The following is a 26475-nucleotide window of genomic DNA, read 5'->3' on the forward strand; positions in this document are numbered from 1 at the left end:
TTCAAAAACCATGTGTTTAATTTATTTTTTATTTGGAAAACCTGATGTTAAAAATACAAAAATGTATATGTTATTACTTACAAAATAATTTTGAACAGTTTTATACAATATGTTAAAAATTGGCAATGGTATATCTGTAAAACCTTTATAAATCCGAATTAAATAAAAACACGTTTTTCAACTTATAGAGATCCACTAAAGATGTATAAAGTAATATAAAATCTAATATTATGCACACTAAAAACGAATCTAAAATTTATAAACATTTGTCTAAGATATAATTTCGCAAAACTATAAGACCTTGCCGATTAAGGTGGATTAAATCTGGTCTCCTAGCTCTTCCAGAGAAAAATCTGCAAAAAATCGAAACATGAAATTAAACAGACATTCAGTAAATGTATTTCATACTTAATATTTTATGAAAATTCACAATATAATAATACAAAATTAATTGTTGTTTATATTATAAAGTTAAGAACTCTATTTTCGGTGCTTCATAAACATTCAATAACACTCGCAAAGTGAAATTAATCAATATATATATATAAATACTTACTGTTCAAACAAATGCATAAGGCATTTCTGGCGTGGAGAAGAACTCAGGTACAGTGGGCAGATGTCGGCTATCCTTACATAGTCTTCTGAAACAAATAAAATTTATATACAATTATGTATCGAGGCATAGAGTACCATTCAAATCTGGCAACATGTTAAATTTCAAATTGATTAAAAACCAATAACACTTTGCAAAATAGCCTAATTACTCAGATTAAAAATAGTGATCTTAACATTTATGACTATAACATCAACAAGATTTCATGTATAATATATGTATTGTTTACTAAAACTGACTAACAATCATCGTTTTAAATCAAAATTTTAAGTTACGAGAAGCCATAGATAATTCTTGTTTCCACTAAAACAATACAGAGAAAAGAGCAATAACAAGGCTTACCATTTTCCAAGCTACGGATGTGACTATTGTATTTCTCCAAGAGTTTGAAGTGACTAGTACCGTATTTTTTCTCCAGCTTGGGTATAGGTGGCAGGGTCAGTAGTATTATACTGCTTACAGTCTCCTGCAGGGTTTTGATGAGTGCAGACAGTTCCCTACACATTTTTGAAATGTCTGCATTCTGAAATCATTGTTTATTAACATTATGCTTCAGCATTATGTAAACCAACATGAACTACACAAAAAAAACATAAACATATTTTGAAAGCTACTAGTGTAACGGGTAACAGAGAATGTGTGAAAAACGGATTGCGTGAAATCAGTGGAAAGTACTGATAAGCAGTGAGTTGTGGTGATAATATTAAAGTCAATAGCATAAAATATAATATTTTAGACTGATTGTAAACGTCAAAATTATACTTAGGACTAACTCTTACTATTAGGTTATAGATGACTTTGATCACTGAGGCAACTAAAACATTCTTATGACTTAAATAACAATATTAGAATTAATTTGTATTAAACACATATTTTTATTACAATTTTACAACAAACAAAATAGTGTACTGAATATCACTATAAAGTTATGTAGGTACCAAATGTGTTTATTAAATTATTCGTATATGTATTGCTTTGCTTTTATTTAATAAATAACTTTCTCTTGCAAAAATATTTTGTTACTTACTAATGATATTAAATGAAATAACAATACAGAGCCAAATATTACCTTCAAAAAGTCATTCGTCCCAATCATAAGGATGACTTTGTTCGATATCGGATAAACCTTCTCTTTCACTCTCCTATGGAGGTCGGATATAGTTTGACCGCTGACGCAGATTCCTATCCGGCCAGATGCTGCAACAAATAAATATGCATATATTTATGTTAGTCACAAGAGACAATCTAAACAATACAATATAAAAATACATAAATTAAATTATACAGTAATTGATGTTAAATTAAATTTTTTTTAAGTAAATTAAACTGCGTTCTTATCCAACTATGCGGATATAACTTTTAGTACATTACATGTATATTCAAAGGTGTAAATAAAATTAAAACTTACAATTTGGTGTAGGCACCCTTCGAAGTCCCAACAGCTGTTCACCGAACCTACAGAACTGGCTGTCTCCAATCAGCTGATGGTCCAGTCCTGGTTCGTACACTATATTGTGCGACGACGTAGAGGAATTGGACACACTTCCACTCTGCAAAATAAATATCTTTAAATAAATTATTGTTGTCGTTATACATGCTTGTTCAAGATCACAATTCTGCAATTATCATCTTTAGCAACATTAGAGCTAAATCATTAAATAGTTATCTAAACAGGTTAATAGCGGTAATAATATATTATAAAAATAAAATATATTACACTGTTATATGTTAAAAGTAAATTACATTAAACTCGCCATATATGTTGAATCGAGCCATATATATATATACCGAACCATACACGTTGTGGTTCCGTTAACCACAAGTATGAAATTTACGACTCAGGAACTGAAATAAGGTACAAAAAGTAACTATGGCGTTACATACATTAATGTTATAAGGACAAATTACAATAAATACAATAAATTAATGTAAATTCCAAAAACGCAACACATTTAGTTCTTATGTCGGTTGTGAGAGAACGAATTATCCTAAACACCAAACTAAACGGTTTCCTTCAAAACTTGGCAACACATAAATAATATATCCAGAATTAAAATCTACAGAGTGTGATCAAACCCGTAGGTCTTAATATCGTGCTATCCAAATATAAATAAGTTATATTTTTCAAAAGGTAGCTAGTTGTATGATAAAAAACATTTGAAAAAACTTTATCTTAATTAACTATGTTATTTTAGAAGGATATCAAACTAATTAGACATGAATTAAAAATAAGACTGTATGTATATTTCTATAATAAGAACAATAAAATTGTGAATATAAAACAAATATAATTGTTTTAACCGCTACAGAAATGTTAGAGTAATTTTTGTATACCCTAATTATATGTATGTATGTTTAAAAAACAGCAATACATCTTTAAAAAACAAACCAAATTTAAATTTTTTCGTAAAATAAAATTTTGAAACTACATCGTACAAATACTGCATCGTAAGTTAAAATATTATTAAAATGACTTAAAAAATATTCAAAAGTACCGCATATAATAATTACGTATATTTATTTATATATTATTTAAAATAATTATAAATAATACCGAATCTTAAAATTAGGACTTACCAATAATTTATCTAGAAGTGCTGACGATATGCAGATGGAGTTGCAACTCATTTTGCTTCACTGTTAAAAATTTGTACAATAAAAACACAAAAGAATAAATAGTCTCACTCCTTACAGTAACAACACAATATAAAAAATTAAATAGAATTATTTAACGAGGAACAATAACGCATCAACTAACAACCACTCCGCACAACTGCTGAAAGATGACTACGGCCTAGGCTGCCCCTGGTTGGTGCTCCAGCTACCTGGAGTACCGTAAGGAGAGAGGTACAGTGGCGCTATTTCCACATTGCGGTGAGGGGACTAACTAATTCTCAAGATTCGCATGAAATAAATGGGCTCTTTAGGTCTGATTAAAAATGTAACTTAACCTCTGATCACACAATACACATTGAAAATTTATCTGATATATATGTATGTCTAAATCCCTTTGAAAAATACCATACGGTCCCACCTAATATAGACCTACATCATAAATGCTATCACTAAGAAGAAAGCATTGTTAAAAAGTTAAATGTTAAAAAGAAATATCAATTTGAAATATTCCTTTATAAGGTAATAAACATATGAACAGGCACAGTAGTCACTTCTGTAAGGAATATTGAGAATCACACAACAAGTAAAGCGTGGTCATTAAAGCGCAGGAAAATATTTTTATATAATTTTATTTTATTAAAACTTTATGGATGTAAAAAAACTCTTATTGATGTAAAAACCTTAAATAAAATTATTAGGTATCTTATACACTTTGCGTTATAATACAATATTTTCAGGTGTTCTACTATATTTTATTTTATATTAAACCAAAATTTACACATGCTGACGGTCCGCTAATAATACCAGGTTTATAATATTGTAAAGACATCGCATTTGGAAATATTATCCCCTTTATGAACCTAAACTATGTATATACCACGTGTCCCAGAACTCTCTGCCAACTTTTTAAACAGTATTGTGACCATCCTAAAAAGATTTAAAATTTCACATTGAAATATTCAAAATTAAAACATTACCAAAACGGCAACGGTTTTATATTTTTTACAAAACAATTTTTAATTTGAGAGCTAACCATTTGAGTTTTAATATTGGTGACACTTCGTATACATAATAAAACTAAACATTAATAACAGAAACTTATTAATTAGTTCGGACTGTGATTTAGAAAAGGCGGAATTTTTACAAACTTCAAACGTTATATAATATTTTAATCTATTATATGACAAAATGGAGATAATTCATTTCTTAAAGCCGATAGCTAAATCAACGAAACCAACTAAATGTTCTAATTATATACATAAAAATATCTTTATTTATATTCATGTAACATTGCATGTTTGTAAGAGTTTTTTTATTGGAACTGGGTACAATATAAAGAGTTAAAAATAAGTGCCTTTCTTTAAAAACAATATTCCCCATGTCAGTTTTGGTTGGACATCTTGAACTGCATTGTTTTTAATGAAATAAAATAAATCTAATAATTTTTAAGGCCATCACAAACCCAACATTGTAATGGTATAAATGCTTTTCAATGTAAGAATAAGGAATACTACATGCTCTTTTTAACCATACGAAAATATTATACGTGTTCACAAATGGTGTTCTTTTATAACAAGAAAACTATGTTTGGAAGATACCATTATTTCATTTTTTCACCTTATCATGTTTTCCCTGCCTTTCCTACTACGAACAGATCTGCGTCATAACCATGACTGACACATTTTCGATTGGATATTTCAGTAATTATCTGATATATGGATAAAATTCCTTAATATAATTAGAGCTATGCTGAGCATTATAATTGTACCCAAGTACATCTAATAACACTAGTAAACGTTGTCCCTCGTTGCCTTTCAGGATTGTTGATATGATTGATTTTATTGTAGAATATTATAAAAAATTACATTTTTTCCATCTTAAAACTACAAATCAAACTTTTTTAAATTTTACTGTACTTTTAGATCCTAGTAAATTATGACGCGTTGATTATTTCTAACGACCTTTTGTAAAAGAGAAGGCACTCTGAAGTTCGAGGAGGAATGCTGGCGAGAATGACCTGACTATAAGGTACATTAATGGAGTTCCCTCTATTTCCGAGTTGAAATAAAAAAACGCTTAGACTCCAACGGTCAAAAAAGAAAATCAGTGTTGTTTTTTCAAAACGTCAATGGACTGAGATCTAAACTTGTAACCCTGCGCCAATCCCTTAGCCATTCCGTATATGATGTGATTGTATTGGTGGAGACCAACCTTACAGGGGATATAAGTAATGTTGAACTTGGTTTCTTCAATTACAGGGTGTATAGATGTGATAGGACCTCTCTATCGAGCCAGAAAACCAGTGGTGGTGGGGTGATTGTGGCAATACGGGACCGGTTTGATTCCTGGGAACTCTCTCAGTCTTCTCTAGTTTGAAAATGATATTGGCAATTAGAAGAATAAAAGAGCATTTTATGGTTTATTTTAGTATTAGTAGTTTTTATTGCAACCAGGAGCAGTGCAGTAAAAATACTATTTTACGATTAACAAATTTTATCTAATTTATTTTATTTTACTATTTTTATCTTATTTCCTGGAAGTTCCCTAAATCAGTCACTAGTACGCTTCGGGAGAAGAAAAACTGTACAAAACACTGATAAACTTCTTACTGAAGAGCAAGTACAGGAATATTATTTAAGGAATTACAGTTTGAAGTTACAAAAATATTAAAAATATCTTTTCTAAAGTTGAATACTGGTCCATCATACACTCATGATATCATTAGCAGTAATTTCCTTTTTAGTTCTAATACTCATCCAGCTATATTCTCTTCTCCAATATCAAAACATAAGGTTTTCTGCAAAATATTGATGGTAAGATTATGAAAGCTGATTATCAGGTATTCTACAATATAGAGCAACTGGCTCATCCGGGAAAGAATAGATATAAAGGATATCAACAGCGGTCATGGACTATCCTCAGAGGTCCTAATTGGGATAATCCTCAGACTACGCATATCCTCAGGCTCCTCTTTGTCATAAATCCGTGACAAGCGGTAACTCCTGACCAATTGTAGAGTTTCGTTTATAAAGTAGTACAAAAGGTTATAATATCAGAAAACACAATGACGCCCTTGTGTAGTCCAGTCAACCTGGAAGATCCAATCCTGATACTGGCTATCTTGGCACGTTCAATAACTACGAAATATTACAAAAAATACTTTTAAAGGTATTTTATTGACAGGGACATAGTCAATCCAACTTATGGTATTTGGATTTATTTCTAAATGTGCAATGAAAACAATTTAATAATTTCGATAAACATTATAACTAAATAATTATACTTTCCCCAAAAAATTTTAAAAACTGAGTTTAAAATGTAGGGATGATTGGCGGTGTTGTGTTGAAAACACCAATATATACAGTTATTATCCTCTCTTCACATTTAATATGTCATATACATACACAGCCGCTGCTTAAGGTTGTAAAATAATCGAATCTTAGACAGCAATGGAAAGGAGTATATTTTATATTTCATAAAAATTAAGAAGTGTGTGTCTATATGATCTAAAATCGAAAGTTTTGGACTCTAAGTAGAAATAAAATATCTTATAAATTTTTACAAGTAGGGCATATATTATTAGTATTTATAACATTTTTATTTTTAAATCATTAATTGTAAAACGCTCGAAAAGCTGTATTATTGTCATTCCAATATGTTTGTCTGGAGTAGACCTCCCGCCCCTTGAGCCCCGGTCTGTGATTGGTAGAGAGAGGGTCACGTGATCCAAGATGGCGGCAACGCATGCGCGGGAGAAATTCCCTTATGCGCAGGAGAAATTTCCACATGTGCGGGAGGAATTCCCTCCTTACACTCTTATCCTATCAAAATGTTCCAAATTCTGGGTGTTTTGGGGTGATTTATGGTTTCAAAACCGGTGATTCAGTGGGTCCTCACACTCTTGTGCTCACTACGTGTGGGAGAAACGAGGGACGGAGGGAATTCCAATATAGAGGCGCCCAAGAGTCACGTGATAAAAAACGAATATGGCGGCGTTCATGAGTCACGTTATCAAAAAAACCAATATGGCTGCGCCCATGTATCACGTGATCCAAAAAATCCAATATGGCGGCGCCCACGTAACCTTTTTTCTGTCAACTTAACCTCAATTTTTCTTGGCGGGAACGTGCGGTATAGCAGCGCCCGTGGCGGGCGTTAGCGGGAACGTGGGGGAAAAAATCCCTAGGGTTCGGGAAAATTCGCTCACAATCTTAACCAAGAAAATTCCAAGTACGGTAACTACACACTCCTTTTTTGCACCGGGGGCGGGAATTTCAAATAAAACGACTTAATAAAGAGAAGCTATTTATTAAACTAAATATAGTAGTGGTAGTAGTGGTCATCGTGGTCAGCCTCCGGGTCCCTTGCGGTTACTTGTAAAAAACCAGACATGTAATAGTACGACTGCAACCGCACACTTCCTATTGGCAGGTATAAGCTCGTCCCTGATTGGTCCAAAATAGCCGCCAAGCACTCTGATTGTTCGGTGTTCTACATAGTCAGCAGAGATTTTCCCCTCTCGTCAGGTTGTCGGTGGACGTCAAAGAGGTAAGACCTATGTCGCTCTGTTCCTTGATATTGCATAACATTATCATACATAGTGTTTCAATAATATCAAGACAAGAAAACCTCGCTAATTATTATTATAAATATAAAATAAATAAACATTAGGTACCTAGTTATCCAGATATTATTTTAATACTGTCAACTTACATATCTTACATATCTGTACAGTACGAACCTATTGAAGTGGACCCTAAGCCTGTATACACGGACATGGAACTAGATCCTGTAAAAGTACTAGGAAAATACGAGACTTATGTAAAAAGATATAGGGAGTACGGTACCAAGACCACGTTCAAATTTAACCCCGTACCAGACAATGTAAGTGAAATCGATTAGATAAGAACAGGATTTTCCAAATTAGTTGATGAAATGAAAGCAGATTGCTCAGAATCTGACTATCTCGGTTTCACTCTCCAGAGTTTAAATTTGAAAACCGAAGAGCCAGGTTATGTAGCGTTTCGGCCGGCTCATCAAGTCAATCACTATATATTGGTGGGTATCTTCGGGGGAATAATTCAAAGTAATGCCGAATCCGTAAAGTCAGCTGATACGTTTAGAGTAGAGTGTACCAGAATTAACCCTCCTGTAGGTAGTGGTAGGGTAAGACCAGGTTATTATAATAACTTTGAAGAAGAATGTAAAGCACGTAGAGGTATCGTAGTCATTGAGAATAGCGATAGTCTGTGTCTAGCGCGTGCGCTAGTAGTGGCCAAAGCCAACTCTAAGAAAGATCCTCAGTTCAAAGCAATAAGGCAGGACAAGGGTAAGCGAAAAACGCTTAAGGCCCAAAAACTGATGACCAAAGCCGGGGTCCAAATTTCAGAACGGGGAGCTGGGATCCCCGGAATACAAAATTCCAAGACCACCTCAAAAAGTACAATATTACAGTATACAATTACGATAATAAAGGTCGAGATGTTTATTTTTCAGGTAGTAACTCCGATGCTCAGTACAAAATAAATTTGCTGTACCATAACGGTCACTACAATGTGATCACATCCCTCACCGCAGGCTTTTCATGCCAATTTTTCTGCGAAGCATGCCACGTCCCTTACGACCACAAAGGTAAACACAGGTGTTCAAATATCTATCCTGCGTGCCATACCATTTCTCCACCGTGTAAAGAGGAGCATGGGGGAATTTTGTGCCCTGACTGTAACATGACCATGAAAAATCAGATTTGTTTCACAGCCCATAAGTGTGAACGTTGTAGGTCGTTAAAAAAAAATGTTTACTAGTAACCAAAGACTTGTGTTTATGAACAACCGTAAGTAATAATAATAATAATAAATTCTTTATTGCATTTATTACAATTTTACAATTGTGTTGCAAGCGTCATATTCTTCCTAGCCATTCATACACATGGAAACTCACTCAAACATACATACATCTCTCAACAATCATGTAAACAATCATACTCTCAACACCAGAATATCGGGTAGAGGGGTTACTAATTGTCCCAGCGGTATTGAAAAAACTCCTCAATCGTGTAAAAGGCACTAGACACCAAATAATGCTATAAAAGGAGTCTTTAAAAAGATTCAGGTTTTTGATTTTTGATGCATTCAGGAAGGCAATTGATTACTTTGACACCAAACTTGAGATGGCAGCCGTTTCAAAGGCTGTAATTCTGTGTGGTTCAAATTCTGTAGTTGTCTCTACCTCTAGTAATCATATGAGTGAACATCCCTGCCTTGAGTCAAAATGCACCTTGACCTGCAGTACAGAGCGACCTCCAAGATATAGAGGGAGGGTAAAGTCAATAATCTAAGCTCCCTAAATGCTTCTCTACACGACTCTCTTGTTTTCAATTTCAAGATGGTTCTGAACAGCTCTTTTCTGAAGTCTAAATACACTTTACAGCTTGTATTTAGAGCAGCTACACCAAAGTCTGATTTCCGTACTCCAAGTGAGAATGGACCAAGCCAAAATAGGCTGTTCTTAAGAGTTCAAGTGAGGAGAATTGTGCTAGGTTACGCAAAATATAAATGCCTGAATTAACTCTAGAGCAAACGCTGTCAATGTGGACCGTTCCAAGTCAACTCCTTGTCAAGATGTATTCCAAGGAACGTTGTGGAAGATGTTTTGATGAAATTTGACTTTGAATTGTTGCTGAATTAGAAATCAAATCATTACTTGATCTAAATCTTTGCATTCAACATTTCAATGAAATGAACTTGCAAGCAAACAATTCAAAGTCAAATTTCATCAAATTTTGTTTTCAGCAGCGCAATGAACAAAAGAAAATCACTGTGATGGTAGATGATGAACTCATTGAAGAAACATCTTTTACAAAGTTCCTTAGAATTACATCTTGACAAGGAGTTGACTTGGAACGGTCACATTGACAGCGTTTGTTCTAATAAACTCTCTTGTTACAGTCAGGGCACAAAATTCCCCCATGCTTCTCTTTTACACGGTGGAGAAATGGTATGGCGCGCAGGACAGATATTTGAACACCTGTGTTTACCTTTGTGGTCGTAAGGGACGTGGCATGCTTCGCAGAAAAATTGGCATGAAAAGCCTGCGGTGAGGGGATGCTTATACCTTATACACTTTTCAGGACGAGCTTATACCTGCCAATAGGAAGTGTGCGGTTGCAGTCGTACCATTACATGTCTGGTTTTTTTACAGGTAACCGCAAGGGACCCGGAGGCTGACCACGATGACCACTACTACCACTACTATATTTAGTTTAATAAATAGCTTCTCTTTATTAAGTCGTTTTATTTGAAATTCCCGCCCCCGGTGCAAAAAAAGGAGTGTGTAGTTACCGTACTTGGAATTTTCTTGGTTAAGTGTGTGAGCGAATTTTCCCGAAACCCTAGCGATTTTTTTCCGCACGTTCACGCTCCAACGCGCGCCACGGGCGCCGCTATACCGCACGTTTCCGTAAAGAAAAATTGAGGTTACGTTGAGAGAAAAAAAGGTTACGTAGGCGCCGCCATATTGGATTTTTTGGATCACGTGACTCATGAACGCCGCCATATTTGTTTTTTTATCACGTGACTCATGGGCGCCTCTATATTGGAATTCCCTCCGTCCCTCGTTTCTCCCACACGTAGTGAGCACAAGAGTGTGAGGACCCACCGAATCACCGGTTTTGACACCCCAAATCACCCCAAAACACCCAGAATTTGGAACATTTTGATAGGATAAGAGTGTGAGGAGGGAATTCCTCCCGCACATGTGGGAATTTCTCCTGCGCATGAGGGAATTTCTCCCGCGCATGCGTTGCCGCCATCTTGGATCACGTGACCCTCTCTCTACCAATCACAGACCGGGGCTCAAGGGGCGGGAGGTCTACTCTGGACAAACACATTGGAATGACAATAATACAGCTTTTCGAGCGTTTTACAATTAATGATTTAAAAATAAAAATGTTATAAATACTAATAATATATTCCCTACTTGTAAAAATTTATCAGATATTCTATTTCTACTTAGTTGGCCTCTAATCTATTAAGTTGGACGATTTTAGATCATATGGACACACACTTCTTTATTTGTATGAGATATAAAATATACTCCTTTCCATTACTGTCTAAGATTCGGTTATTTTACTACCTTAAGCAGCAGCTGTGTATGTATATGACATATTAAATGTAAAGAGAGGATAATGACTGTATATATTGGTGTTTTCAACATAACACCGCCAATTATCCCTACATTTTAAACTCAGTTTTTACAATTTTTTGGGGAATGTATAATTATTTACTTATAATGTTTATCGAAATTATTAAATTGTTTTCATTGCACATTTAGAAATAATTCCAAATAACATAAATTGTATTGACTAAGTCCTTATCAATAAAATATCTTTCAAAATATTTATTGTGATATTTCCTAGTTATTGAACGTGCCAAGATAGCCAGTACCAGGATTAGATATTCCAGGAAGACTGGTCTACACAAGGGCGTCATTGTGTTTCCTGATATTATAACCTTTTGTACTACTTTATAAACGAAACTCTATAATTGGTCAGGAGTTACCGCTTGTCACAGTTTTATGACAAAGAGGAGCCTGAGGATACGCGTAGTCTGAGGATTATCCCAATTAGGACCTCTGAGGATAGTCCATGACCGCTGTTGATATCCTTTATATCTAATCTTTCCTGGGTGAGTCAGTTGCTCTATATTGTAGAATACCTGATACTCAGCTTTTATAATCTTACTATCAATATTTTGCAGACAACCTTATGATGTGATATAGGAGAAGAGAATAAATCTGGATGAGTATTAGAACTATACTGGAAATTACTGCCAATGACATCATGTGTGTATGATGGACCAGTACTCAACTTTACCAGAGATATTTTTAATATTTGTGTATTTTCAAACTGTAATTCCTTAAATAATATTCCTCTACTTGCTCTTCAGTAAGAAGTTTATCAGTGTTTGTACGATTTTTCTTATCCCGATGCATACTAGTGACTGATTTAGGGAACTTCCGGTAAATAATATAAAATAAGATATAAATAATAAAATAAAAAGAATTAGATAAAATTTGTTATTCGTAAAATAGTATTTTTACTGCACTGCTCCTGTTTGCAATAAAAACTACTAATAATGAAATAAACCTTAAAATGCACTTTTATTCTTCTAATTGCCAATATCATTTTCAAACTATTATTATTATTGTGGATATATTAGTTAGATATCAAAGAAATCACCCTCCTAACGTTAGTTCTGGCAAATTGTTTTTCATTTTCGATCATGACTCCCAGAATCTAAAACAGTTATAAAATTAATATACAGAGTGATTGATATAAGTATACCAGCAGTTTTGCTTCAAAATAACAAGAGACATAAAACGTTTAATAGACACTCACCTGGATGTTTAATATAAAACGTTGCGTGGATTTAAAATTGTTGTTATGTCACCCATTATCCTAAAATGGCAGCTAATTACAAAGCTGTAATAGAAAAAATTTCTGAATATGTTCATTTCAGGTATATAATAAAATTTGAAAACAGTTTCTGGTACTGTTAGTGATTTGAGTGTGAATTCTTGTTCCAATAAATCGATTAATCTAGAAGTGTGCCAGTCATTTTATTTAAATATATAGGGATATACTCTACTAATTATTCGTAATTAAATATCTTTCATATAAACGATTGCATAAATTACAGTTTCTTACATTTTATACTTTATACGCGAAGATTTTATTACATTTCTGTAAACCTTTTATACTTCTTATGTATAATAGATAGTAATCCTAATCAATGTATCCATTTCACATACCAAATCGTGATACCTAGTCTCAAGCCGTGATATATATTTAGGTATCATATTTTTTATTTAAAAATGCGGGATTCAATAACAAATAGACAAATACTGGACTTGCACACATTGGCTGCGATCAAAAATGAGAGATGAATTTAAGAAGCCGCACTGCACAGTGGTATAGCTATTTAAGTGATCGAATATAACGGTCGTTAGAGGCACTTACGATAAAGAAATATATTTTCTAAACACATATTAATAAAAAAGTACTTATGTCTTAAAATTTAAATTTAACGAACCTTTTTGCTATAATTTAACATACCATACACGGAATATCGTATTAGTAAAACTGAAGCAAATTGAATAATAAGGAGTACTAAACGAGTATGTATCTGATGTGTGCCTTAGATCATAAGTTATATTTGCCTTATAATTAAGTAAATTAGTGTAAAGAATTCAATTTTGAAAATTTCATGTGAAGTCGTGGTTAATAACTTACTATTAAAAGTAAATAAACATCGTCATATTAAGAAACCTAATTGAAATTTTAACGCAACTCTAGTTTTTCTACTAAAAGAGTCCGCTAGAGAGTACAAAAGTTATTGTAATAAATAACTTAATTGTTTATTATTATTAGATTGTTATAATAAAGATAAGTGTTTTGAAATAACTTTTAATTTACTAAGGGTGTTTATATATCCCACTGTGCACCTACGAAAATATTACAATGATTTTAAAAATGCATGTTACTCTGCTTTGTTGGTGATTTTTTCCTAAATAAAAAATACAATCCTGGTAATGCATGTGGACGTTCCGCCCAAAGACCTTTTTTTCTAACTATCCGAAAAGTAGAATAAATATTCAAAAACAATTTACAAATAGCCTACTCATTAAAAGTTTTGTAAGACATTTTGGATTTTTAAATCTTTAAAGAATCTACTTTTTGTTTATGAACAAATAGGTTATTGTCGTTTACAAATTGTTCGAACCCTACTACTACTACTTGCAGTCTTGAAAAATATTTTATTCAAATACTTCAAAACTAGAAGATGTGAGTCTTCGACACAGGGACGACAGGTAGGCCGGGCGGCGCGTGTGACGTTGCGTGCGTTCGCGTATAAGAGTCTCCTAGAAATCCTCTGGGGCTCTTGAGATAGCGGACAAACTATACTTCCAAGAAGGTCGGCCAGTACCTGGTATGACCTCCATGATCCGAATTCTGGAACCTGGAAAATCCCTTAACCGAAAGTCCAATAGTCTTTGCCGATATCATAAATACATCTGCGATCTTTAGATGTGACAGCCTTTCATTATTACAATTTTCAGAAATTTTATTAGTAGTACTGGCATGCAAAACATTTTTCAAACAATTCACATTGTATCGTTAACCTAATGTAAATGTTCAAAGGAACCCTTCCTCGTCCAACTTCAGAGAGCCTCTCTTTTCAAAAGTCGTAGAAATAATCAACCGCGTCATAATTACTAGGCTAAAAGTACAGTAGTATTAAAAAAGTTTAATTTGTAGTTTAAGATAGAAAAAGTAATTTTTATCATATTATGCAATAAAATCAAACATATCAACAATCCTTAATGGCAACCGGGCAACGTTAATAGTGTTATTAATGACTACAATTATATTCAGCATAGCATAATATATTAAGGATGCCTTATATCAGATAATTACTGAATTATCCAATGAAAATGTGTAAGTACGCAGACTTTCGTAGAAAAGCAGAAACATGATAAGTGAAAAATTAACTAATGGTATCGTCCAACATATTTTTCTTTTTATAAAAGAACACCATTTGTGAACCCGCAATATTTTCGTATAGTTAAAAAGAGCATGTAGTATTCCTTATTCTTACATTGAAAAGCATTATACAATTACAATGTTGGGTTGTGATGATAATAGCCTTAAAAATTATTATATTTATTTTAATTTCATTAAAAACAATGCAGTTCAATATGTCCAACCAAACTAGCAATGGGACTATTGTTTTTAAAGGAAGGTAATGCAGCAAAAACTTTTATTTTTATTTTATAGTATATTGTACCTAGTTGCAATAAAAAAACACTTACAGACATGTATTAGCAATGTTACATGAATATAAATAAAGATATTTTTATGTATATAATTAGAACATTTTGTTGCTGTAGTTAATTTAGCTATCGGCTGTAAGAAAAGAATTATCTCTATTTTGTCATATAATGGATTAAAATATTAGGTAACGTTTGAAGTTTGTAAAAATTCCGCCTTTTCTAAATCACAGTCCGAACTAATTAATAAGTTTCTGTTATTAACGTTTAGTTTATTATGTATACGACATGTCACCAATATTAAAACTCAAATGGTTAGCTCTCAAATTAAAAATTGTTTCATAAAAATTATAAAACTGTTGCCGTTTTGGTAATGTTTTAATTTTGAATATTTCAGTGTGAAATTTCAATCTTTTTAGGATAGTCACAATACTGTTAAAAAGTTAGCAGAGAGTTCTGGGACACGTGGTATATACATAGTTTAGGTTCATAAATAGGATATTATTTCCAAATGCGATGTCTTTACAATATTAAAAACCTGGTATTATTGCATAGGTTTACTGAGACCGTGATTATGTGTAAATTTTGGTTTAATATAAAATAAAATATAGTAGAGCATCCCTTATAGTGCTTGGGAGTAATGCTTTACTATACTATATTAATGTTTAAAACACCTGAAAATATTGTATTATAACGCAAAGTGTGTAAGATACATAGTAATTCTATTTAAGTGTTTTACATCAATAAGAGTTTTTACATCCATAAAGTTTTAATAAATTAAAATTATATAAAAATATTTTCCTGCCCTATAAAGACCACGCTTTACTTGTTGTCTGATTCTCAATATTCCTAAGAGAAAAGACCACTGTGCCTGTTCATATGTTTATTACATTATAAAGGAGTATTTCAAATTGATATTTCTTTTTAACATTTAACTTTTTAACAATTCTTTCTTCTTAGTGATAGCATTTATAATGTAGGTCTTTATTAGGTACGACCGTATGGTATTTTTCAAAGGGATTTAGAAATATATATATCAAATAAATTTCAACGTGTATTGTGCGATCAGAGGATAACTTACATTTTTAATCAGACCTAAAGAGCCCATTTATTTCATGCAAATCTTGAGAATTAGTTAGTCCCCTCACCGCAATGTGGAACTAGCGCCACTGTACCTCTCTCCTTACGGTACTCCAGGTAGCTCGAGCACCAACCAGCGGCAGCCTAGGCCCCAGTCATCTTTCAGCAGTTGTGGGGAGTGGTTGTTAGTTCATGTGTTATTGTTCCTCGTTAAATAATTATATATAATTTTTTATATTGTGTTGTTCCTGTAAGGAGTGAGACTATTTATTCTTTTGTGTTTTCATTGTACAAATTTTTATCAGTGAAGCAAAATGAGTTGCACTTTCATCTTCCGTAAGCACTTCTAGATAAATTTTTGGTAAGTCCTAATTTTAAGATTCGGTATTTTTTATAATTACTGTATTTTAAATAATATATAAATACATATACGTAATTAATATATGCGGTACTTTTGAATGTTTGTTAAAGTCATTTAAATAATATTTTAACTTACGATCCAGTACTTGTAAGATGTAGTTCCAAAATGTTATTTTACAAATACAGTTTAAATTTGATTTGTTTTTTAAAGATGTATTGCTGTTTTTTAAACATACTTACATATAATTAGGGTATACAAAAATTAATCTAACATTTCTGTAGCGGTTAAAACAATTATATTTATTTTATATTCACAATTTTTCTTATTATAGAAATATACATACAGTCTTATTTTTAATTCATGTCTAATTAGTTTGGTCTCCGTCTAAAATAACATAGTTAATTAAAATAAAGTTTTTGCAAATGTTTTTATCATGCAACTAGCTACCTTTTGAAAAATAGCACTTATTTATATTTGGATAACACGATATTAAGACCTACGGGTTTGATCACACTCTGTAGATTTTAATTCTAGATATATTATTTATGTGTTGCCAAGTTTTGAAGGAAACCGTTTAGTTTGGTGTTTAGGATAATTCATTCTGTCACAACCGACTTAAGAACTAAATGTGTTGCGTTTTTGGAATTTACATTAATTCATTGTATTTATTGTAATTTGTCCTTATAACAGTAATGTATGTAACGCCATAGTTACTTTTTATACCTTATTTCAGTTCCGGAGTCGAAATAGCCATACTTGTGGTTAACGGAACCACAAGTATATGGTTCCGTATATATATATATATATATATATATATGGCTCGATTACACATATATGGCGAGTTTAATGTAATTTTAACATATAACAGTGTAATATATTTTATTTTTATATATTAACCTGTTTAGATAACTATTTAATGATTTAGCTCTAATGTTGCTAAAGATGATAATTGCAGAATTGTGATCTTGAACAAGCATGTTTAACGATAACAATAATTTACTTAAAGATGTGTATTTTGCAAAGTGGAAGTGTGTCCAATTCCCCTACGTCGTCGCACAATATAGTGTACGAACCAGGACTGGTAGACCATCAGCTGATTGGAGACAGCCAGTTCTGTAGGTTCGGTGAACAGCTGTTGGGACTTCGGAGGGTGCCTACACCAAATTGTAAGTTTTAATTTTATTTACACCTTTGAATATGCATGTAATGTACTAAAAGTTATATCCGCATAGTTGGATAAGATCGCAGTTTAATATACTTTTTTAACTTTAATTTAACATCCATTACTGTATAATTTAGTTTATGTATTTTTATATTGTATTGTTTAGATTCTCTCTTGTGACTAACATAAATATATCATATTTATTTGTTGCAGCATCTGGCCGGATAGGAATCTGCGTCAGCGGTCAAACTATATCCGACCTCCATAGGAGAGTGAAAGAGAAGTTTTATCCGATATCGAACAAAATCATCCTTATGATTGGGACGAATGACTTTTTGAAGGTAATATTTAACACTGTATTGTTATTTCATTTAATATCATTAGTTAGTAACAAAATATTTTGGCAAGAGAAAGTTATTCATTAAATAAAAGCAAAGCAATACATATACGTATAATTTAATACGCACATTTGGTACATAACTTTATAGTGATATTCAGTACACTATTTTGTTTGTTGTAAAATTGTAATAAAAATATGTGTTTAATACAAATTAGTTATAATATTGTTATTTAAGTCATATGAATGTTTTAGTTGCCTCAGTGTTCAAAGTCATCTATAACCTAATAGTAAGAGTTAGTCCTAAATATAATTTTGACGTTTACAATCAGTCTAAAATATTATATTTTATGTTATTGGCTTTAATATTATTACCACAACACACTGCTTATCAGTACTTTCCACTGATTTCACGCAATCCGTTTTTCACACATTCTCTGTTACCCGTTACACTAGTACCTTTCAAAATATGTTTATGTTTTTTTGTGTAGTTCATGTTGGTTTACATAATGCCTTGTTATTGCTCTTTTATATGTATTGTTTTAGTGGAAACAAGAATTATCTATGTCTTCTCGTAACTTAAAATTTTTATTTAAAACGATGATTGTTAGTCATTTTCAGTAAATTTAGTATATTATACATGAAATCTTGTTGATGTGATTGTCATAAATGTTAAGATCACTATTTTTAATCTGAGTAATTAGGCTATTTTGCATTTTTTAGTTTATTTTGGTTTACATAATGCTGAAGCATAATGTTAATAAACAATGATTTCAGAATGCAGACATTTGAAAAATGTGTAGGGAACTGTCTGCACTCATTAAAACCCTGCAAGGGACTGCAAGCAGTATAATACTACTGACACTGCTACCTATACCCAAGCTGGAGAAAAAATACGGTACTAGTCACTTCAAACTCTTGGAGAAATACAATAGTCACATCCGTAGCTTGGAAAATGGTAAGCCTTGTTATTGCTCTTTTCTCTGTATTGTTTTAGTGGAAACAAGAATTATCTATGTCTTCTCGTAACTTAAAATTTTTATTTAAAACGATGATTGTTAGTCAGTTTCAGTAAATTTAGTATATTATACACGAAATCTTGTTGATGTGATAGTCATAAATGTTAAGATCACTATTTTTAATCTGAGTAATTAGGCTATTTTGCAAAGTGTTATTGGTTTTTAATCATTTTGAAATTGAACATGATGCCAGATTTGAATAGTACTCTATGCTTTGATACATAGTTGTTTATAAATTGTATTTGTTCCAGAAGACTATGTAAGGATAGCCGACATCTGCCCACTGTACCTGAGTTCTTCTCCACGCCAGAAATGCCTTATGCATTTGTTTGAACAGTAAGTATTTTTTATATATGTTGATTAATTTCACTTTGCGAGTATTATTAAATTTTTATAAAGCACCGAATATAGAGTTCTTAACTTTATATTATAAACAACAATTAATTTTGTGTTATTATACTGTGAATTTTCATAAAATATTAAGTATGAAATACATTTACTGAATGTCTGTTTAATTTCATGTTTCGACTTTTTGCAGATTTTTCTCTGGAAGAGCTAGGAGACCAGATTTAATCCACCTTAATCGGCAAGGTCTTGTAATTTTGCGAAATTATATCTTAGACAAATGTTTATAAATTTTAGATTTGTTTTTAGTCTGCATAATATTAGGTTTTATATTACTTTATACATTTTTACTGAACTCTATAAGTTGAAAAATGTGTTTTTATTTAATTCGGATTTATGAAACTTTTACAGATCTACCATTGCCAATTTTTACAAATTGTATAAAACTGTTCAAAATTATTTTGTAAGTAATAATATACATTTTTGTATTTTTAACATAAGGTTTTCCAAATAAAAAAATTAAACATATGGTTTTGAATAATATAAGCATATAATAATTTATAGCTGTTAAATATTTGATTTGTTACAGGGTATATACAGTTATACTATTTCTTTAGATGTATGTCGGCTGTATATGTAAACATTTATAACATAATTATTATGGTAAATATTTCTTTGCATTTATTTTGGTCTTAAGCTTTTTGTACATTTAAATAAACAATTTGTTACTATTATTGAGTAATGTAAAATTCATGTAGATATATATTAGTACCATAAAAATATTAGTTTAAGTTCTATAATACCAGGTAGTCATTTAAATTCTGTGTATTATTGGTAATGTTGCAATACTTTTTACCAATAAACATGTTTTACCATAAATATTTTCTTATCTTAAAATCATGTTTATGTAGGAATGGTATATTGTGACAATATTGTTAGTACTAAGTAAAGTCTTTGAATATAACAAATTGATATTTTTATTTCACCCTTACCCCACTAAATGTAGACAGAAACGCAACTCTTTCCTGTATTGTGTGAGATATTATTTAAACGTACGCGTATATACTTCTTAACGTGAAAACCCTCAAATAAGAGCCCGTGTCAATTTCGCTTAGCTTTAAAATCTCTTAAAAATGATCACTGAAAAATATTTGTAATATAAATGTGATCCTTTTTTTGGATTTATTGAAGAGTTCCATCATATTACATAAAAATACTTTTACTACGATTATTACGGACTTAGTGTTGCTCCACTCTGGCCTAAAATATTAAAAGTGTTATTTCAATTTTGTGAACTACTCGTTCAATTCTACGAAAAGTTTCAGAGAAATTTATATTTGTCATTAGTAATATTAAACTCAAAACAATGTTAATCTACAACTTGTAATCAGAGTATATTATACATTCAATCTTCTTGATATATCTCGACATATCATGACGGTTTACGTCATTATTATTAATCTGCCTAAATGAAGCTTTTTGTCTCTGTTTTATTGATTTTAACCATTTTGAAACTATGACATGAAGCAATATCGTTATGGAAGTCTTTGCCAGGATACATCATTTTATATAAATTATGTTTGTTCTAGAAGACTATGTAAGTATAGCCGACATCAGCCCACTGTACACGACCTCTTCTCAACTCCAGAAGTGCCTTATGCATGCCGTTATAGTTTTATTTTTCCATTAGTATATGAGAATTTTAATCGTGTGTATACATTTAAATGAAAGTCTTCGCTGTTTTACTACATATAAAAAAACACGTTTAAATTATCGTAAAATATTGTTACTTTATCTAATTGGTTAGTATTAAAATTTTAGTCAAGATTCAATGTCGCAATAAATTACAAACGTTGAACAAATAGTGATAGTAATTAATAACTTATATTAAATTTTTACTGTCTAACTCAAGCATTATATAAGGAACGAGAAATGTATTTTTCACCAAAAATTATCGTTTTATTTCCTTGTATAAGAGCAGACAAAACCTGTCAAGTTCAATTCCATCTGGAAAACCAAGCTCCTAAAGTCAAATGTCAATAACCAGTGATAAACGTGTAGAGGTTTGCGGGGAAAAGAATGAATTCCCCTTATGTTAAGGGCAAAATCCTGGACAACAATCTTACAAGGAAATATATTTTGAAAGATTCCATTAGTTCATGTTTCTCTTGCTACGTTTCTGTCTTATTTACGAGGGTCTGCGTAGTTACTCATTTTCATGATTACCTAATTCCGTAATTATTAGATGTATGGTATCTCCATATATTGATATAGGCTGATTGTAATAGTAGTCATCAGGATCAGTGCAAACGTTACCTGGCTACCTCTGTCGATTGTTGTTTGATTTGACTACAGATTATTATAAAAATTGACTTCTTTACGCCTTAAAGATAAGGGTACAGAGGATATTGAAGTAACAAGGTAACTGCGCAATGTGAACAATGTGTGCCAGTACAATTAATATTTCTAAGATGTAAGGAGAGTGTACTATCCCTAAAGACAATTTTGTCGGCTCCAGTGGTCGCTACATCAAGGTCATGCCAGGTACTGGCCTAACTTCTTGGAAATATAGTTTGAGCCTCAGAGGATTACAAGGCAATCTTTACAACCGAACGCATACACACCGTCGTTAAGGATGCCCTCCTTACCTGCCTTCCCTGTGCCGATGACTCACATAGTTGGCCTTACCTTGAAAAACTACTATTGGTATTATGATTTTTATGTTAGGTTAATATTTTCTTAATTTTTGAAATCAGCATTTTATTTTTAGAAAAAAGATTCCAAACACGAAATAACTAAGACATTAATAATGTATCTTAGAAATAAAGGCCTCAATCATTACTTTATTTGTAATATACGTCAGGAATATCGTAGATATTTTGTGTTTCGACTCAATTTTGGCCACCAAACCATTAAACAATATACTGAATCTGTTGCTTAAATTCAGTCGATATTATCCATTATTGTTTCCTGTTTTAAATCGCAATACTGGATATTCAAAAAGATCCGTAAGAGATAAGATAAAAAACTAGAAAGTTACATGGTAGTTTTAGTGTGTTAATAATTCAGTAACTGAACAAATCCCCACATTCACAGAATAATTGAATACTTAAGCAAATTTTAATACAATAAAATTATATTGTATTATTTAGTTATGACTATTGTTAACTAGTTATTATTATTTGAACCTTGCTTTAAATATTACAAAGCACGATAAACCAAAAATCGTGTAAAAGTCTTCGCATAGATTACATGCAAAACTTTATAACTAATTTTTTCCGAAGATTATGCTAAATGTAAATATGTCTCATAACTGTACTAAGTTTTCTTACAAATTGATTTATTCTGCGATTGGTACGATGCTTCCAATTTACCATGAGACCAGTGTAAAAATGTTCACTACAGTTCAGAAAAACCTCATTGAGCGACAGATCCTCGAACCCGATGTTACATTCCCAAAAATGAAGGTCTGTAAATTTTCAAGCCTATACATATCGCCTATATAATTTTCCAGCCCTAGAGTATTTTACATCTTTTACTATTTTAGATTGTTATAGATCTAAAAAAGAAATATGTTATGAATAGCAATAATATATAGCTTACTTGTAAACATTTCTCAAAGATACTACTTCTACTTAGAGCCCAAAACTTTTGATTTTAGTTCATATGGACACACATCCCATGATTGGCATGTGTATAACAGAGATATAAAATTCGGTTACTTTACAATCTTCAGCAGCAACTGTGTATAGAGGGCGTTTAAAAAGAACTTTACGACTTTAAACTCTACACTCATAAATTGTAGGCCTACTAGGAGGATCTTTAGCGTACTTTGTACGAAAATTACGCTGAACTGTTGTCACAGACTTCGATTCTTCAAACCAAAACACATAACTAGCACGCTCCGGTTCAGTGAAGGCAGCCATGTTTAACGTAACTTAAGCGTAAGCGCTTGTGCGGCGGACTACGCGATTCAAAACTTGAACTGTTTTCCTTTAAAACAACTCCAAAACCAGGTTTGTACCTTGTTGCTCAAGGAATAGTTGGTCAAGCACTCATATGGTTTTATATTGGAATCACCACATATATACAGATATTATATATATATATATATATATATATATATATATATATATATATATATATATATATATTATTATGACTTAGAATGTAAAAACAATAGCAACTGTAATTGCTTAAAGCTGGAATCGGTGACTCAAATAAAATAATTAGGTTAAATAATAGAATCAAATCTTTTTTGGAAGAGCCATGTAAAAAAATTAAAGAGAGCTGGTGAGAACTGTTGGGAGTTTTTACTTGTTAAGGAACATTTGTCCAAAAAAAGTCATGATTAACATATATCATGGCTTAGTTGGATCTCGATTAAGATATGGACTAGCATGCTGGGGAGGCACTTACGTCAGCACATTATATCTTATCATAATCCTCCAATAGTCCTTCCTCAGAAATATAACCAATTCCCGTTTTACTGATCATTCCTGGCCATTATTTATGGAGTTAAAGATTCTTCCCTTTCGTAATTTGTATATTTATAAAGTTCTAAAAATATTTTTTATCAGAAGTTGAAAAGATGTTGACGAACGGAATTTACCTTATACATTATGAACGAATTTTGTTTTTGTTCCTAAATCAAATCTAACTATGGTTCAACAATTTTTATCATGGAGTGCACCGAGGATATTCTATTTAATTTTTAAATATATTGATAAAAATGTATCCTTAAACGTATATCTTAAAAATTTAAAATCGTTTCTTTTAAGTTTATCAGATTGTGAAAGCTTTCTCAGGGTAATTTCTTAAGAGAAGTGTCCATGTCATCAATTGGCATAGGGTACTCTAGTAGGAACTGCTAGGCTATTAGTTTGTAAGCACTTTATGTATTATAAAAAGGATTTATTACTTTTAATAATATATTTATAATTCAATTACTTGCTTTGCGAAGTCTTTTTATGTAGTATTTTTATTAGTTTTGAAATTGTGTGCACACACTTGTATATCTGAAGTTATGTGCTTTGTAGTAATGCAGCACAGCCATCCTCCAAGTCCCAAACAGGCTTGCCTAGGGGGCAAATCTTTACACGTTCATCACTGGTTATTGACATTTGTCTTTATGAGCTTGGTTTTCCAGATGGAATTGAACTTGACAGGTTTTGTCTGCTCTTATAATAGGAAATAAAACGATATGAAAAATATCAACGATGTTGAAAAATACATTTCCGGTTCCTTATATAATGCTTGAGTTAGACAGTAAAAAGTTAATATAAGTTATTAAATACTATCACTATTTGTTCAACGTTTGTAATTTATTGTGACATTGAATCTTGACTACAATTTTAATACTAACCAATTAGATAAAGTAACAATATTTTACGATAAATTTAAACGTGTTTTTTATATGTAGTAAAACACCGAAGACTTTCATTTAAATGTATACACACGATTAAAATTCTCACATACTAATGGAAAAATAAATCTATAACGGCATGCATAAGGCACTTCTGGAGTTGAGAAGAGGTCGCGTACAGTGGGCTGATGTCGGCTATCCTTAAATAGTCTTCAGGAAGAAACAAAATTTATATAAAATGATGTATCCTGGCATAGACTTCCATTTCAATATTGCTTCATGTCATAGTTTCAAAATGGTTAAAATCAATAAAACAGAGACAAAAAGCTTCATTTAGGCAGATTAATAATAATGACGTAAACCGTCATGATATGTCGAGATATATCAAGAAGATTGAATGTATAATATACTCTGATTACAAATTGTAGATTAACATTGTTTTGAGTTTAATATTACTAATGACAAATATAAATTTCTCTGAAACTTTTCGTAGAATTGAACGAGTAGTTCACAAAATTGAAATAACACTTTTAATATTTTAGGCCAGAGTGGAGCAACACTAAGTCCGTAATAATCGTAGTAAAAGTATTTTTATGTAATATGATGGAACTCTTCAATTAGTCCAAAAAAAGGATCACATTTATATTACAAATATTTTTCAGTGATCGTTTTTAAGAGATTTTAAAGCTAAGCGAAATTGACACGGGCTCTTATTTGAGGTTTTTCACGTTAAGAAGTATATACGCGTACGTTTAAATAATATCTCACACAATACAGGAAAGAGTTCCGTTTCTGTCTATATTTAGTGGGGTAAGGGTAAAATAAAAATATCAAATTGTTATATTTAAAGACTTTACTTAGTACTATGATTAATTTCACTTTATATATATATATAAATACTTACTGTTCAAACAAATGCATAAGGCATTTCTGGCGTGGAGAAGAACTCAGGTACAGTGGGCAGATGTCGGCTATCCTTACATAGTCTTCTGGATCAAATAAAATTTATATACAATTATGTATCGAGGCATAGATTACCACTCAAATGTGGCATCATGTTAAATTAAAAATGATTATAAACCAGTAACACTTTGCAAAATAGCCTAATTACTCAGATTAAAAATAATGATCTTAACATTTATGACTATCACATCAACAAGATTTCATGTATAATATACTAAATTTACTGAAACTGACTAACAATCATCGTTTTAAATAAAAATTTTAAGTTACGAGAAGACATAGATAATTCTAGTTTACACTAAAACAATACAGAAAAAAGAGCAATAACAAGGCTTACCATTTTCCAAGCTACGGTTGTGACTATTGTATTTCTCCAAGAGTTTGAAGTGACTAGTACCGTATTTTTTCTCCAGCTTGGGTATAGGTGGCAGGGTCAGTAGTATTATACTGCTTGCAGTCTCCTGCAGGGTTTTGATGAGTGCAGACAGTTCTCTACACATTTTCGAAATATCTGCATTCTGAAATCATTGTTTATTAACATTATGCTTCAGCATTACATGAACTACACAACAAAAAAACATAAACATATTTTGAAAGCTACTAGTGTAACGGGTAACGGAGAATGTGTGAAAAACGGATTGCGTGAAATCAGTGGAAAGTACTGATAAGCAGTGAGTTTTGGTAATAATATTAAAGCCAATAGCATAAAATATAATATTTTAGACTGATTTTAAACGTCAAAATTATACTTAGGACTAACTCTTACTATTAGGTTATAGATGACT

General features: G+C 31.6%; 3 protein-coding genes across 3 annotated transcripts in view; 2 read left to right on the top strand and 1 right to left on the bottom strand.

Annotated features, from left to right (window-relative positions):
* Positions 1–556: 556 nt before the first annotated feature.
* Positions 557–3241, bottom strand: LOC124371665 (the record flags this gene model as incomplete). The annotated part of the gene is made up of 5 exons (XM_046830003.1): positions 3191–3241; positions 2022–2163; positions 1683–1810; positions 956–1136; positions 557–641 (listed from the first exon to the last, which is right to left on the bottom strand). Coding segments are annotated over exons 1-5 (587 nt in total), but the record flags the coding sequence as incomplete, so codon positions are not given.
* Positions 3242–17505: 14264 nt separating this feature from the next.
* On the top strand, positions 17506–19352 carry LOC124371663. Its single transcript, XM_046830001.1, has 4 exons — positions 17506–17665; positions 17875–18002; positions 18776–18956; positions 19269–19352. The coding sequence occupies exons 1-3, from the start codon at positions 17506–17508 to the stop codon at positions 18788–18790; spliced, it is 303 nt and encodes a 100-aa protein (XP_046685957.1). The 3' UTR covers positions 18791–18956; positions 19269–19352.
* LOC124371664 (protein gustavus-like) overlaps positions 18794–26475 on the top strand; it is a 49104-nt gene continuing 41422 nt past the window's right edge. Inside the window, exons 1-2 of the mRNA XM_046830002.1 lie at positions 18794–18956; positions 19269–19353. Coding sequence (XP_046685958.1) covers positions 18794–18956; positions 19269–19353 — 248 coding nt within the window. The remainder of the gene's footprint in view (positions 18957–19268; positions 19354–26475) is intronic.

The sequence above is a fragment of the Homalodisca vitripennis genome, unplaced genomic scaffold (genome assembly GCF_021130785.1).
Source record: "Homalodisca vitripennis isolate AUS2020 unplaced genomic scaffold, UT_GWSS_2.1 ScUCBcl_1758;HRSCAF=5789, whole genome shotgun sequence".
Taxonomy (NCBI): domain Eukaryota; kingdom Metazoa; phylum Arthropoda; class Insecta; order Hemiptera; family Cicadellidae; genus Homalodisca; species Homalodisca vitripennis.

Bases quoted from the DNA above. Each gene is read 5' to 3' on its own strand.
- LOC124371663 (XM_046830001.1), top strand. From the start codon at position 17,506: ATGTGTATTTTGCAAAGTGGAAGTGTGTCCAATTCCCCTACGTCGTCG. The intron at 17,666-17,874 runs GTAAGTTTTAAT...TATTTGTTGCAG, and splicing joins GAGGGTGCCTACACCAAATT to CATCTGGCCGGATAGGAATC.